The following is an 18,121-nucleotide window of genomic DNA, read 5'->3' on the forward strand; positions in this document are numbered from 1 at the left end:
TTTAATCTGGTTAACTATGAAAACTATAAAATGCCTTCATGACAGCTTCTCTCTCATCCGAAATAATTTTTTGGTTGCACTTTTGACGGCATCTGCATTGTAAATCGACAAATGTTTTTGCAGGTATTAAATTTCTTTCCCCTAATATTCCTGCCAAAACTTTTTATCTGTTATGCTTTTGTAAATTTCGTATCCATTTATCAGGATAACGACTTCTTTCCCTTCCAATCAATGTGTTTGTTGGGTTTGTACTTTGCAATCAGATGAATCCGAGGAAAATGATAAATGTCTTCTTGAACCAGACTGTGTGTTGATAAAACATATTGAAGAATTTTCACTGTTTGCCTCACCCACATTGTTATTAGTCTCACTCATCTTGATTATAACAGTATAATATTTATTTCTTGAAAAACATTCTGGGAGAATTGTTGAAAAGACCAAGAAAATATGTAGTCCATATAATATTTGTGTAGTATATTCAGGGTCCGAGATCACTGCTATACTAACTAACGTTTGCATTGCACTTCTTTTCATCTGTTTACTGATGCGATTTTATTACGTCTATTATTGGAAGGGAGAAAGCATCTTCGTCTGTTTAAAAAAAAGCGTTGATGTACGGCCAGAGCAGATACAGCGTTACTGAAACAATTTACATTAGAGTATGGATTAAATCAAAATGGCAAAAAATAAATTACTTATTATTCAATGGTCAAAAAAATTTGCCGTTTAGTGGTGCGAATCTTTATTATTTAGGAAAGTTATTATAAATATAGAAAGTTATGTCTATATCAAGTGCTTTGACATTTGAGATTTTTCAATCGTCAAGCGTTAATCGATGTACTGAGCGGCTCAAATATAAGTAAGTTATTTTTGTGGATTTGATTTCTGTTCATCCTCCAATCAGAATGAACAATTAACCATTGTCATATTTTGACTAATACAAATTCTAGTTTTTTACTTTTCGCGTTCTATCGAAATTTATAAAGAATAACATCCTAATACCAATAATTCTGTAGCGTGATATGCTGGTAATTATGTAATATAATGAAAATGCTACCTCGATACACTCTGTATTTTTATGTTGCGATTCTGGTTGGACTACAGTGACTCTATACAATACAATGAGGGTCCTGTTTTATTAGTCAGTTTTCTAACATAACTAAATCAGTCTATTTCGCTATTGAGATTGATATTATTATTGTATGCAGAGATACATAAAACAGCATCGATCAGCATCACCACCAAACGGTATTTCTGACCGCAAATGAAAATGACAGCCTTTTTTCCACGACTAGAAACATGCGAGATATTTATGATCGTTAAAGTCACATCAATTTAAAATAAAAGTAACTAAGTGTCTAAGGGACACTTGGAATCACTTAACTATGACGTTGGTTAGCATTAGGAGCGGTCAGTGTACAACTTGGCGTATTAATCTTAACGAATACAATAATAACTAGAAATTAGGAAGGGGAATTTATGGTCCTTCACAGTCACATTATTATAAGACAAACATTAGGAAATCCGAGACGATACGTTAATGGAGGGTAAAATGAGGGTCACTTTGTATTACTTAACTATATGATTAACAGGTCCTAGTGATTCCTATCAGGAGTGGGAGATAATTTACACAAGAGGTTGTTTCTCTGTCTGGGTTACATTCCTGCAATGTTGCCCTATTTCAAATAGGAAATTATCATGTCAGACCACTGTCTTGTGAGCTAATTAAAAAAAGTAAGATGGGGTAAATAAATTCCTTAAAATATTGACTGAGTTCACAAAAAAGAAGCTAAATTCTCATATCCATATGTGAGATTGATGTTCCGTCTGAAGGGTTAATCTGGTGATAGTAATATTATGGTTTTTGGCTTAATATACTCTATTCTTGATAATACTGAGATGAGATCAATAGTTGAAAAATTCACCATGTTACTTTAGTTAATTAAAATATACAATAAATTATTTCCATGATATATTTATTAGTGAAGTCGAATATGTCTCTTTAGATGACTACTTCTAACAAAACCTTTATCACAGGTATTGCACTTATAAGGACGCACTCCTGAATGCATCATTTGATGGATTTTTAGAGAATGATTGGTTCTGAATGCTTTGGTGCATTGTGGACATGCAAAAGGTTTCACTCCCCTAAAACAAAAATAAATAATGTGATTAAATGGATAGATATAATTTTTAGATAGCTACTAGTATAGTAAAATATAATCATCATACTATTGTTATGAACTAAATAATTGATAACTTCATATAAGCTAATTACAGTATAAGTTGGTCAATATGGAAAATTATTGAAAATTGAATTCATTTAAAATGAAATTACAAATTTATTTGGAGAATAGCCAGTATAACATGAGTACATACTTAAAAAAAGCAGATGTGGAGCACCCACATCTGCTACAACACACTGATTTTGTCAATAATACTAAGAAATTAATCGGAATGCTAGATTACAACATTTGTTCTCCAATGGATCAATTTTTTCAAGTATGTATCTCTGGCAGTAGCGTGAAATACTGACTGATAATCTATGATGGATCTTATAAGGCTTCCTTCAAACAGCAAGATTATATTTGGATCGGTGCTCTATTATTTGTAATTAGAAAATAACAATTTGATGTATTAAAAACAAGTCAATTATTTATCTAGAATTTTTATGATAATTGGTCAACAGATGTTGATTTAATAAGAAATAGTTTGCAATCAATATTACAAAACCATCCAAGAATAACTAAATGATGATTCTTTTGATGGCCCCCAATATAGTACTCCAATAGATAATTTCTTAAGTTTAGTTAACAAGATATTTTTAATAAAATAAATATTCTACGATATGTCATATTCCAATAGTAATAGGCAGGAAACTCATAATCACTATTTATAAAAAGTGATAACATAACTTACTTGTGTATGTTGAGATGATGCTGAAGAGTTGCATTAACTGTAAATTTCTTATCGCATTGATCGCATTTGAATGGTTTTTCGCCTTTGTGACTTAAGAGATGTATTTTGAGGTATGCTTCCGAATGAACTTCTTTCCCACATTCTGGACATAAACATCTAATAGGAAAATGAAAAAATAAAAACAATTACTATGACACAATTGCATATCATCTAATATGGTTGAAAAATTGACTTTCCTGAATATATTTTTTCGAGAAATCTACTGTTATTGTTATTATAAAATTTGTAGCATATGAACTGTTTTGTGAGTAGCTCTGTGGCTACTGTGACAAAAATTTGAAAAATATTAACATTCAATCAGCAAAAGGCGCCAAACTAGATAAATAGAATAGTATATTTGAAACTACAAATATTTAAAAATCTGTAAAAATAATGATGTTTGGGATTAACTTCTCCAGAAAAACCTACGAGGATGGTAGCAGAAGTACCTAATCAGACCTAGAGATGACTGTAGTTGCTTGAAAAATATTACCGTATTAGAAAGTATACAATCTATACAGCACTTGTTTCAAGTATGAAGATTGATTAGTATTTGTTTGGCAGCCATCAATAGTGAACGTTTCCAGTGAATTGGTAAATATGGAAAAAAATGGTTATCGTTATGTGATATAATACTTTTATTTGAAAGGTATTGGCGCAACCAATATATTCTCCGTTGCATTTCTCCTTAGGGTATGTTCTGTGCCTTCTAAGTAAGGTAAACACTTTACCTTCAGTCTCTGTGTAGTGTAGTGCTGGTGTACACAGTGTATTATTGAGTATTCATCGTGAGAAAATGTGTTAAATTTTCTTTTAGATACTTTCACGTAAACAATCACTTTTAATACTGTTTGATGTCATTAAAAGTATTACTTTTGATATCATTGATTTGTATAGTTCTAGAGAAACTTAACACATTTAAAACCAAACAGAGTAGTTCATTTTCCCCAAAATTATTCATTTAACCTCATTTTCAAAGTGTTTAACGCAATAATATTTTTATATTGTATTACTACCAAAAAACTATAGTGACTGAAATATATAAGTGTGGAAAAATAAACTAACAACAAGACCAACAAGACCTTGATAGAAATCGAGTTGATAAGGTATTAGAACTAGAATTCAAAATTTGTATATTCAAATTGTCCCTTACTTTTTAGCTTCTTTCTTCCATCGTCCTTTATCACCCATAAGGTAGTACCTCAAATGTTTTCTAAGATATTCTCTGTCTTTGAATCTTCGTCCGCAGTGCTGACAAAGATGTGGATCAACACCTTCTTCGTGACATCTTATGTGATCTGTTAGTTTTTCTTTGCGAGTAAAAGTCTTTCCACAAATATTACACTGCAACACATGATAGATGCATCTATTCACTACTCTTCAATATATGCTTGAATTCAAAAATAAAAAAATCTATATAAATAAATTTTGTAATAATATAAAAGATAAAGCAAAATCTAAAAGATATGAGTGAAAAAATTAATGGCAAAAATCGTTCACACTATAGAAAAATATTTAAGAAATCAATGGTTATAAAATGGCAAATCATTGAATTATTATGTACAGTATGTTATGGCCCTCTCTATAGAATCAATTTCTATTTTTTCCATTATCCTAACTTGAATCACCAATATTGAATGGTCTATTGAAATAGATTTTAAATTACCCCATAAGAAGTAATCGAGAGGAGTCAAATCGAGGGGTCTAGCCGGCCATTCGATCGTTCCACGTCTTCCAATCTACCTATTGGGAAAAACCTAGTTTAAATAATTTCTAGCTGTACGTGCAAAATGCGGTGAAGCTCCGTCTTGTTGGTAGTAAATAGATCGATCTCATTTCGATGATTAACATCAGGAAAAGTCTTTGTAATGTGAGCACTAACAAAATAATCAAAAAAATAAGGGCCAATTATTTTTTTAGTTAATGATACCAGCCCGAACGATAAATTTTTTAGGATATTGAGTGTGAGAATCACACATTCAGTGAGGATTTTCTCTGCTCCAATATCTACAGTTTTGTTTGTTAATCGTTCCGAACATTTCTACCTGGTTTTTAAATATTCTTCACATGTCCAGTTCCAATAAACTTTTGTTTCAATTTTGCTAGATGTAGACTGCGAAACGTTTTCTAGGGTATTTATTGATTTAGGATTTTATTGAGTTCTTGTTTTATTACCACAACCAAACATAATAAAATATTTATTCTTTGAGCCTTGGACAAATGATCCATAATTAAATTTAATACGCGCATAAATATTATACCGACATTTAGTAACTTTAAATACCTTTAAATCATCAATATTGTCTGGACTATTAAAACATACTTTAGAAATAATTCAGGTATTTTGGTATCTGTTCTGCTAAACTTCAGGAAAAAATCTTTGACTGAAATATTAGTCAAAAAGCCATATGAGCTATTGATATAAATCTAGAAGGCTGCTGTGTCATTTAGGTCAATGATGTAAGTGAATAATCTATTTAGAGAGTTTTGCATAAAGAAGAACACCATCCTTACAAAGTTCAGTTGAACGACGTTTCATTTAAACTTGTTTTATCTGAATATGTGAAGTTCACACTCAATATCCTAAAAAATTTAACGTTCGGGCTGGTATCATTAACTAAAAAAATAATTGGCCCTTATTTTTTTGGTTAATTTGTTAATGCCTACATCACAAAGACTTTTCATGATGTTAATCATCGAAATGAGATCGATCTATTAACTACCAACAAGACGGAGCTCCACCGCATATTGTATATACAGTTAGAAATTATTTAAACGAGGTTTTTCCCAATAGGTGGATTAGAAGACGTGGAACGATCGAATAACCTCGATTTGACTCCTCTCGATTACTTCATATGGGGTTATTTAAAATCAAAAACATATTTCAATAGACCAGACAATATTGCTGTATGAGAATTCCAAAATCGCCTCAGTTGTTGTCAAGAAGTGAATTGTGGTAATTTTGAGCATTTAATTTAATTGTTCAGTACATTGAAAAATATATTCTAAATATTATGCGATATTATTATCTTCATTCTACATAATGTTTTGTAATAGAGACATTATCAAAATTTTACATCTTAGAAATTAATTTTCTAATAGAGAACTACAACCCCTTTCCAACAATTTAATTTTATCAAGGGGGTGCTAATAATTCAGAGAAGGTGCTGGAGGGGGATAATATTCTCACACTATAAGTTGTCAATTTAAGAATAAAAGTCGTTTTGTTTCCGCTTTTTTTTCACATAGTAGTACATAATAACGTTAAAATTGAATTTATTCCATACATATAGACAGGATTATATATGGGCAGATGATTAACTAATAGAATAATAAAAAACATTCTCAAATGTGTTCGATACTTTTTTAAAGGGTTACTTACCTTCTCTCCAATTTAACTAATATAATAGTTATATAAGTACACTTACTTGGTAAGGTCTTTCTTTGGTGTGCACCAGCTTATGTCTACTTAAAGCCTGCCTTTGAGTGAATCCAGAACCACAAATTTGACATGTGTATGGTTTGATGTTGTTATGTATCGCCATATGGTTACGTAAATATTCTCTTCTCTTAAATTCTTTACCACAGAGATTACATAAACACAATTCCATCCTGTAAGCGAACACTTATAAACAAATATAGACTATCCGTTAAAATGAATGACTTTTTCAACAACATTTATCAAGAACATATGACTAGAATAGAAAGTTGTTAATAGTATGTAAAAATACTTTATAAAATTGCTGAAACCCCGCTGTAAAATAATATACAAAGCATGATATTTTCAATGAGTCTGACAGATGATTCTATTAGTGAAAACTATACACTATAAATTAGTGCTGCAATTTATATGCATACAATAAATCATCTATATCAATGTCAGGCTAAATCTGTAGCACTCAAATGGTTTAGAAGGGAATTTAACCAATTTTTGTTTACGTTCACAATTTCTTTGAAGGTATCATACAGGTATCCTTCTATCTAAGTGATTCAAGACTCAACTCCTCTCGCTTTTATTTGATAATTACGTTTTGAATCATTTTTGTGACTCACAAACAATTTGAGTACTGTAACTGTGGATCAAGCGAAAGTCTGTTTACTATGCTTACCAAAACAATAGTTTCCGGTGTTACAGAGTGAGTCTTGTGATACGGCCGGTGTTATGGTGATATTTACATTGTTGTTAGATCTTTCCTTTTTCTGGAAAATAATGAACTTTGGTATTTCAAATGGATCACCCTGTATATTTTTCGCTTTTCGAAATCTTTATTATTTTTCATCTAGTGTTCCCTATACCTGAATGCCATAATTTTGGAGTTATAGCTACATTTGCATTATTTATATATTTTATTTTTATCTATATATTTTGGTACTTCCTAAAAAGTACTACAGGCCATAAAACCTGGTATAAGTTTAAATATAGAATGATAATACAAACCCAAAATATATTAAGTTTAGGTAGTTAGTTCTCTCCGATCCTTAACATTGTTAGGGCATACCTCCAAAACTCTAATAAAAATAAAATAATCTTCCAATTGCTAACGTATTTAATTCTTTTTTTCATAAATACACCTTTACATATAACAAAACAACAACTATGTTATTTTATTGTTTATACAAATGAAAATTTTTTCTGTGAAAAAATAGAAAAGATGATAACTTAGGAACATGAAAATTATTTCCTGATGTACTTGGAATCACTATTCTTTTTTTCACTGTCTCCTTCAGATACAATATTTTCAAGTCATAATAAAGTACAATTATGCTTAAACCCAGGAGTATGGAATATGATTTTACAAACTTGCTACTTCTGATACTTATATTCCAAATGATAATTTGTGGAATAATAGTGTCTTGAATTTGGACCTCTACATCTTCGACGTTTAACCGGATGTAGTTTGGGAAGACCACTAACACTTTTTTTGTAATTATTTAAAATATAGTAAGTCTTTGTTATTCACTCTACACTAATTTTTTCTTATATTCTTACCAGATAGTCCCAATTTCCATCTGTTTTTTTGCTTACACAAGATAATTCCAGTTCTTTTTGTTTTCTATTTTCTGCCTAGGAATCATTTGTTCTAACACAACTGAAGTTTCTCTTCTTTATGTTCCCATATCGTTTATCACCATAGATTTGTTGTCACAGTTATATCCAAATTGAACACAACTCCTTCATTAACGTCATTCTTCTTATCAGTTTCAGATTTTTTTCTAAAGCATTATTATGGCTCTCTTAATCTCCACTAAACTGACTTTCTTCCATTTATATATCTTCAATTTTTTTAAGACACTCTCCTCGTCTGCAATCAGTGGATGTGTGATATTATCAAGATCGGAAACATGAAATTATTGTAACATCATAATTCAGAGGTTCCATTAATAAATTCTCTTCTTTCATGACAATTTTTAGTTGGCTTATTTATTTAATTTGTATAACTTCTCATAAATCAAATATTCACCATATCTAAACACCTCAGGACCTGATATGTATCTAAAAAATTGAAACTTAGATATTAATCACCTTTTCCACAAAATTTCTTCATACAAAAAAAATGTAGCAGCTCCTGAATAAAAGTGAATATGAATAAGTGAAAAATATGTATCTTCAAATAAAAATTTTATTGGGTTATAAGGACATATTATTTACTTAATATATGAGTTAAAAATATATTTTCATATTTAGTACTTACCTATAAATTAATGAAATAAAAAATGGCTTTTGAAAACACTGTCTTAAAAAATAAAACAGGGCTTTATAGACCCCACACAACAACCTTACTTAACTAATTTCTGGAACTGTTGGTGACATTCATAATGAGCACACTGCCACTACACCAACACTTATAATTACGCTGTCTGACACGCGTTTCGATAACCAAGTTATGGTCTTCAGAGGCTGAAGGTAAAGTTCAACTTCAGTCTTTTAATTCTTTGTCCATAACCTGTCACTAACATGAAATTGCAAATCTCTCTTCGGTAAATTATAATGTTTTGCATTTTTTTCATATGCAGTTTTCAACTTCTTTTGAATTTCTACAGAAGGTTTAGAAAGGGTTTGAACATCATTGATCAATTGCAATTTATCACTAGTGTTAATTGTGTTATTTGAATTTTCTGAAATTGCACTATAAAAATCTCCACTTAACGTTGTGAGCAAAATTTAGAAAAGCTGGCTAATAATCCATAACATCATGTTTCACGGTTCTAATTTCTTGTGCAACTATATGTAAAAAAGCATCCCAATTATTATGAGACGAATTTTCATGAATATAACACCTTAGAGCAATAACAATTGTCTTATTTGATCTTTCTGTATGATTTGTTGAGGATGATAATGAGAGTTATAAAGACTTTTTTGCACTCTATACTGCGACATTAAAGTCTTGAAAATAGATGAAGTGAAAACAGTACCATTGTCAAAAACCTGTGGACTACCAAAAATAAGAAAAACCTGATTTTCTAAAAAACTTCACAATACCTTGAGCTGTTGCTTGAGGCATTGAATGGACAAGACAAAATTTAGTGAATATATCAGTAATTACTAGAATAAATCTGTTACCAGATTTTCATTTTGGATAGGAACCTAGCAAATCAGTGAAAATTAATATCCTTATAATGAAGCATAGCACCAACCTTATGTAAATTTGGGGTTTTACTAAAAACACAAGCACTCATGTAGCAATATATAGAACTTCTGAGTTTTGACCAATAGTAAAATTCAGAGATACGAGAAGTAGTTTTAAATATACCCAAATGAGCTCCTAATTAATTGTCATGAAATAACTTTAATATGTCACTTCTGTACAAGGTAGAAACAACAATCTTCCAATTAAATAAGTTACTAAAAATTCAATTAGACGAGAAAATATGTTTGTACAAAATATTATTGTCAACCTTAAAATGTGGGGCATGGAACAGGTTTATGTGAGACCTTTTCTATCATAGAATTATACCAAACATCTGGTTTAAAACTACTCATGTCAAATTGTGGTAAGTTTAAAAATAGAGTTAATGCAGGCACAAACGTTAGAGTTTATAAATCCAACTGAAGTCTTTGTCATTGTCTGAATTTGCCAATTGAGTACAATATACATAGCAACAGTTTTCTGATTTTTATACCTTTTCTTTTTCATTTTGGGTACTTCTATATCTATGATTTGTTCTAATATTGGTTCACTTTTTGCATTCACATCCTCTTCCTTTATAACTTCCGTATCTATACCTGGTGTACTAGTTTGTTTGGAAGATTGGTTGTCATCAAAATACACCATTTTATCTCTCTCACTATATGAAGTACTATAATCTTTTGCATTAACTTTTGAATGCTGCTTTTTAATATGTTGGATTATCTGACTTTTTCTGGCACAGTGTTTGTCACATAAATTACATTGAAAAGGTTTGTCACCTGCAATAGAATATTTATTTGCTAACTGAAAACTGAAATTAGACATTATATTAATACCTGTATGGGTTAAAAAATGCCTATCAAGAGTGGACTTTTGCGTGAAGCTTTTGTCACATCCTTTGCACTGAAATGGTTTAATTTTTAGATGTATTTTCATATGCCTTGCCAATGCTCCACATCTTGAAAATGTTTTGCCACAAGTTTCACATGAGGATTTTTTAAGTCTATTCTTTTTTCTGGGTGATCTTGACATAAAACCAAATAGAAATCATAAAACTCACCTATCTTCTAAATATTCTCTGATTAAAGTTATTTTATAATTTTCGAATTTTATTATCGATATCTCTACTCACTCAATTTCAAAGGTATCCTCTGAATCATCATCATTGTCTACGAATGTATCGTCTATGACTGTTTCATTATTATCTTGTTCCCTATTTTTTAATATTTTTTCTAGATAGTTATAAGTATTTTTGCATTTTTGTATAAAATTTGATATATCTTGTAGTTTTGTCAAACATTCGTCACATATTAAACGAGGAAATATGCCTTCAGACTCAATCTAAAATTTCTTTTTTAAATACGCATGTTTTGTTTTGAAATATATAGCTTACCTTTAATTCTGTTAGTTTTTCATATATGTTGGACAATTGAGGTTCTAAACTTTGCACTAAATTTTTTGTACTTAAGCAAACTCGACATAAATTTGATATATCTATATCGTTTCTGAGTTCTTCTTTAATTTCTGGTGTAACATCCATATTTTTAAGACTACTATAGTTAGCTCTTGATTTTAGTAAATTCAATTTTGATGAGAAAATTTGACAGTCCAAACAACGATACATAAATAAAATAACTACTTCTTTTCCCTAACTCTATTGAGTTCTTATGGTCTTGTCTTATACATAATAACATCTACTAAATTGGATTTACAGTTATTTTAGAACACGTGTTCATAATTGGATTAAACATTAATCACATATATGGCAAAAAAGCTAGGACTACAAGCAAATACGCCACATAATTAGAAAAGTAATTTAGAAACATTTCATGACAATTTCCTATCTTTAGCCAATGTGGCGCCATCATTTAATAATAGACGTCAATAATTTTGTCCGTAAAAGCGCGAGCTTCAAATTTGTATTCATTCTTGAAAATACTACAAATAATGTTGGTTTGAGAATTTATAAATTCATAAACTAAAATCTCTGGATGCATCAATTAATACGGATTCTTCCTAAGTGAAATTAAGTTTATTTTAAATTTATATTAGTAACAATCATTACATACAGTAAAATAACATAAAGTTTTCATTCATATTTATAAAACAAGACTGTTTATGTCGCAATAAACTACAGAATTATATATATTGTTTGAAAACTTTCAGTGCAAATACGATAAGAGAATTTACTCAACTGTTTTATTGAAAAAATGTTATACGAGTAATACAATTTCGCAATTTATACAATTCCTATTATAAAATATCTGCAGTTTATTTAGGTACCTACCGATGTGAAGTTTCTTTTCCAAGAATTAATGTATTATTTATTTGAAATCCTATTATGTATCTCACTTCTCTATCTATAATCATAGAGAAAGCTAAATCTAAATTTGTCATGTTCTGGGTAAAAGTTCATTTATGAAATATAAAATGTGAGAGATAATGATTTTTGTTCATTGAAGGTTTTCATGAAAGGTATTCATATAAACGTCACAATTTTCGTTTTTTGTTTTTTGTGAAAAATAACAAATGATTAAAAACATATCTATAGTTTTTATTCTAAGACATTCGTGCTAGGTATTTTTTATCTATACTCCGGTCAACTTATTACAAAATTTTTTAAATTGAGCAAAACATGAACAGTGTAAAATAAACATTATACGATACAAGGTAGTTAAATGTCATTGAAGTACTAGTCTGGAAATTATGGACTTGTACACTTACGACGTGAATCTTAGTGAAAACAAAATGAAAAGTTTACATAAAATTTGAATTGAGTTCCTTCAAATTACTATTCCTGGCTAACAATAAACTTTTCTCAACGTTGATTCCACAACTCCAAGTATCCTTGCTTCTTTCGGAATGAACTTCTTTGTTGTGGCTTTCTAAATGCTAGGAATTCTGTCGAATTTTTACTTTCCTGGCACAGCTAGAAAATTCAGAAGTTGTGTGGTGGTAAGTTTGGTGAATAAGAGGGATATAAGCAAATAAGATGACATTTAGCGACCAAAAACTCGCGTATTACGATATGGCGCGTTGTCAGGATGAAGAAGAAATTCATTACATAGATCTGATCATAGATACAGAGACAGATCTGATACTATTCTAACCAAGTATCAAACGACAAGTAGACCCTGTATATACAATTGAAAATTAATTGCATATTTCAAAATCACTATTCAATAATTTGAAAATATAATGCTCCATATTTTTGAAGTGACTGACCTTGGTAGGAAAACTTCAAGCATCACTTGGCGTTATAAATTTATGGAATTTAAAAATAATACAAGATTATCTCTAAGCCACTAACATCTTTCAAACAGGTACAATTATTGTCAGCCAACAGTCGATGCGTTCGTCCATAGTTCTTGCGAGTTGTTAAATGAAGAACCCCACCTGTTTAGATGGAAGCTTCTCATAGGGGAAAGCTGCGAAGTGAAATACATCTGCACCAAATATTCAATAATCATTAGGTCTCTCATATAGCGAAAAAATCTCATTTTATTACGACACGAATAATTTTTCTATTTATCTATGTTTTTTATCGATAGATTGATTATTTATTAACTACATATACACTTAAATTCAGAGGCGGTCTTACCAATTGCTAGGCTCCGGGCGGCAGGCCTTTACGAGGTCCTTTGTCCTTCATGAAAAGTATGCGATTCAAAAATAGGTCTAGTTGTTTGGTTTAGGTATTTGTAATGTTTGAAGAGAAATTTTTAAGTTATACCAATAAATCAAATTGAGTTTTAAAATATTTTACTTTGAAAGATTTACAAAATTAACAAATACAGAGATGATGAATTTTAAAAATGATGTTTGCGGATTTTCCTAAGACTAAAATACATGTCATCTAATTCCTCAAAGGTATTTTAATAATTTTAAGCCTCGAAAAAATTTCTTTCAGCAGACGCAACTGTAACAGGTGTGGTACCAATAATTTACAGGAATATTTCGATGGTGGGGTAAATTTCGGTTATTTTATTTTCTATTGTGTATTTTAGCACCGAGCTAATGTAGTCGTTTCATTCATACACACGGATGAACTTATTCAGCTCTTCGTACAATTCATGTCGATCAATATCACATGATTCTCCTACTGTCATCGATCTTTGCAAGTACTGCATTGCTTCAAAAGTTCACTATCAATAATTTCCTTTAATTTCTTTATATCATAATGAAACCAATTATGCTCTCGTGATGTTAGGGTCTCAAACTTAGGATGGCAGCTTACGGGCACATTGTCGACAATTACATAAAAATATTTTGAAAATTTATTTCGTATCCAATTCATGAGCTTTATCTTTCCCTTCATTATCAAAATGCCTTTTTTAACTTCGTCTTCTGACTTCATTGATCTTTCTCGCTGTTACAAGGGATGAATGAAAACCATTTTCTCTATTTGTGAATGTGTCTAGATGTTGTATCCTCTGGGTGCATGTTTTCGCTTTGCCACATTTTACTTATAACATTTATTCTTGGAAAAATGTCATACCATATGAAAAGTGAAACTGCAAATTCGTGGGTAGCTATTTCCTTTTCTGTATAATGACTTTCCAAGTGACAATCTGTTGTATTTTCTGCTAAATCCACTAAAACATATAAAGACCTTCAGCGATGCTATCCTGCACTTCCATCTAGTTGCAGAAAGTGGTTTTAGTAATAACGATTTTACATGAGCATTTAAAATAGCACACCTTTGATCGAACCGGCAGTTTCAGCTGTTTAGGATCAATAAATCTTATAATAATTGAAAGTTGTTCAACTCTAGTAACGTCGCGAGTACAATCAATAACAATCGAGGAAGATTTTTCATTTTCTCAACACTTTGAGTCTTCACGTGACTTGCTATTAATTCCATGAGCTCATTTTTTCCGATATAGTGGTCATTAATCGATTTATTCTTTACTTGTTTTAGGCGAAGTCTCAGCATGGAATCAAATGAAGCTATTAACTTTACTAAATATATAAAGTTGGCGCTTGTCTCACTCGAATCAAGTCAGATGTTAACTACTCTATGAACCCCTGAAAGCCAAATTGTGAGATACTAAAAAAACTACAATTGCGAGCAATTGTTCTAAAATATCTTTCCAAAGTTGTCCCTCTTGTTCATTTGTGACTGGGTCAAGAAGTCAACAGTGGATCAGCTTTTTACATAATTCTACTAATTCATTTCAACATACAATCTTTGTGCTATCGATTAGCTTCGTGAGATATTAGGTAATCACCCAAGTATTAACAAGCATACACTTCTCCACTTGATTCACTCATTGTATTTTCTAGCACGAATATTCGACTCGGAAAATACTAAGCGGTAACCTTTGTTTGTGAATAAGTCATCTAGCACCTGTCAAGCTTCTCTTCGTTAACTAATATATCATAATATACGCCGAATCACCGTCCATTACCATTTAAGGGGAAATAAATCAACTTTAATCTTTTAATACAATCTCAGGTCGGTCTACATCAGCAATTGTTGTGGGTCATAAACCGGGGTCATTATGCGTATTGAGATTTTCCATTCCAGCAGTCATATATGTAGACATAGACTCAGAATCGTGTTCTTGACTGGATAGCGATGATGGTGGCACCGTAACCTAAGAGACAAGATGTAGTCAATTCATCATCATCCTCACTGTTTTTACTTAATGACGCTGGTGACACCCATAATGTTGTGGAAGAAATGTTTTCAGCTGGATCAGGATTCGAGTCACTTTCAGTCGATAAATGTTTTGTAAAGGTTCCGTGATTATTACTTTTTATATATTTATATAAAGATATTCATAAATTTTCTTTTACCTGCTTTCTTTTGATAGTTCGCTTCCTTTTTGAACTACCCAATTTTTAGTATCACACAATTTTTTTTGTACTTTTTGAGTTTATTCAATATCTTGAGAACGTAATATTCAATAAAATTATTTACATTTCATTAACGATTTTGCAATTCATACTGCAAAAAAATAATTCCTAGGTGATGAGAGTTGACTAATGAAATTAAACTCGGGGATTCCTCGAGCGATAGAGAAGCAGAACATTATGTCCCGACTCCCGAGTGATATGCTATTAAAAAACCGATCTTCAAGTGTTTCAAGGCGCGATATTCAAGTAATACTAATAAAAATAAGTGAAGTTTTCAATTACGTTTTGAATTAATGAATAAATTAACTAACTTTATTTTAATTTACCGATATTTTATAAACTTAATATGTAATTAAGGATCAAAATCAAGTTTTACATAAAAAAATCGATATTCTTAAAATTTGCTTTGGTTGTTCGCCACCGGATGATTGCGAGGCTGTAAACGCCGATAAAGAAACGGTTAGAAATACTTTATGCGAGGAATTCCAAATAACAAAAGTCTGTGCGAAGTTGTTGCCAAAAAACCTGACTCCTGACCAAAAGGTCTTGCGTCAAGCGGTCTGCTCAGATTTCCTTGAATGGCTAGAAAAAAATCTGCTTTGAAAGGGACCCAATTGGAGCCAATTGGAGTCGATGGGAGCTGTTAAGCAAAAACGGCAGAGCTCCTAAAGGCACTCACCAAAGAAGACTTCCAGCACTGCTACGATCAATGGAGAAAACGTATGGAAAGGTGTATGGCGAGGGGAGGGGAATATATTGAAGGAGAGCATTCGAATGTAGAATAATTTTTATAATAAAACCCTTTCTCGCAACCAGTCTCGTTATTTAATAGCCAGATCTCGTATGTTAGGAAAAATTTGATATGCTTCAGGTTTCTAAACTGCGTTGCGGCTTTTAGTTGGTGTTTTTTAGTTATTGATACATATTACAAAATTATTTATTTTGATATAACATAATAACAAAAATGGTTCGTTCTTGCTCTCCTACCAAATAACTAATACCTCTAAATGTTCTTGATTTTAGGTCTCTTCTGTTTTAAAATCAGTTTTTTTTAATAATTTTTGAAAGTTTCATGAAAAATTGACGTTTCGAATTTTCTTTAAGTCTTTATCAAAATTTCAAAATATGATATTGATACTGACAATTTGCGTATTAATATTAATCAATACCTCAACCTTTTCTTTCAATAGTAGATAATTTCGATACGATAATTTCAAATATTGTTAAAATTTACCCCATTTGTTTACGTTCCCTGTGTTTTTTACAAAGGACAAAGGAGAAAATGAAGCCCAATGACTTGAGTGTTCTTTTAAATAATGATAGAGTAGTGAAGTAAGTTCTTAACCTCATACATCAGTATCTATAGAATACCTATGTCCCACTCATTTAGAAATCGACGGTAATGAAATAGCTGATACATCTACTCATGAAACAACATACATATATGTTTTTAGCTTTATTAATTCTTTTGCGGCCACAGTAATAATAATCTTTTTCTAGGTATTCCACTGCGTGTTTGTTTCTTTAGTTTTTGGAAATAGTACTCTGCATGATCACTTGTAGGCCATTCCGGTCCTGCCGTTTGCTTAAATACTGTCGATTTAAAGTCTGAAAATAGAATTTAGTTGGCCAAATAGTATTTAATTTAATTTATGAACCTTGACAGACTCACTTGATTATCGAAGCACGCGTCAGACAATGTAATTGTGAGTGCTGGTGTACTGCTACCGCCAACAGTGTGTTCAGAATGAATAACGATTCCAATAATCCAAACATGCTGGTTATAACGGTATGCATTGAGGTGGTGTTCAACTATTATTCGGATAGTTTGTTAGTGTTAAATCATTTACGGAATCGTACCTGTTCTGTACGTTAGTCGGCAACTAACTTTTAATCGGGACTATAAATGCAGGTTGGTGGGTCTACATTTTTTTTATTCACGGTGTACCATCTTCATAGCAGAATTACGTCAATTTCTATGGTGTGTTTCTTTCAGAACGGTTCGACATTCTTTCTTCTTCTGGAGTTTTCTTGTCCTTTATGTTTAGAGAACAATTTCAATTTCGAATAGTACCATTTCGTGAGAATCTTTATTTAGACGTGTTTGGAATGTTTGAATTTACTAATAAATTTTCTTCTTTTTTCATAACAATATTCGACACTCAATGTTTATTTTCATGGGAGGACCTAACAGCGGTTTGGTTTTGATGTAAAAATTTATATTTTCATTTATTCGTGATCGTACAGCTACGTATCGTTCCCGTTGGATTGTTTTTCTTTTTTGTTTATTTTATCCTAGAATAATTTTATTACTACAATATTCGAACAATGTAAACATTTTATTTACATTCCTTCCAAAACATTAATTTTATATCTACTTATTGTATACCACCGAAAAGATTTTTTCATTTCGTCGTTATTTAATCAAATCGGCATATGTGCAAACATTAAGTTATTGAGTTGATGGTATGAAAAAAGTATTTTTTACACTATCTATTGTTATATCGAGCCCGCCGTACTCACCAGATTTGGCGCCATGCGACTTTTTCTATCACCAAAGAAGACTTCCAGCACTGCTTCGATCAATTGAAAAAAAGTATGGAAAGGTGTGGCAAGAGAAGGAGAGTATGTTGAAGGGGAGATAATTTTTATAATAAAACCCTTTTTCGTAT

At 31.0% G+C, this 18,121-nt stretch overlaps 1 protein-coding gene across 1 annotated transcript; it reads right to left on the reverse strand.

Annotated features, from left to right (window-relative positions):
- Positions 1-396: 396 nt before the first annotated feature.
- Positions 397-11,246, reverse strand: LOC130891013 (zinc finger protein 3 homolog). Its single transcript, XM_057795475.1, has 8 exons — positions 10,981-11,246; positions 10,720-10,928; positions 10,424-10,611; positions 10,081-10,366; positions 6,387-6,570; positions 4,112-4,302; positions 2,920-3,075; positions 397-2,148 (listed from the first exon to the last, which is right to left on the reverse strand). The coding sequence occupies exons 1-8, from the start codon at positions 11,209-11,211 to the stop codon at positions 1,980-1,982; spliced, it is 1,614 nt and encodes a 537-aa protein (XP_057651458.1). The 5' UTR covers positions 11,212-11,246; the 3' UTR covers positions 397-1,979.
- Positions 11,247-18,121: the final 6,875 nt, after the last annotated feature.

Source organism: Diorhabda carinulata, chromosome 3, assembly GCF_026250575.1.
Source record: "Diorhabda carinulata isolate Delta chromosome 3, icDioCari1.1, whole genome shotgun sequence".
Taxonomy (NCBI): Eukaryota; Metazoa; Arthropoda; class Insecta; order Coleoptera; family Chrysomelidae; genus Diorhabda; species Diorhabda carinulata.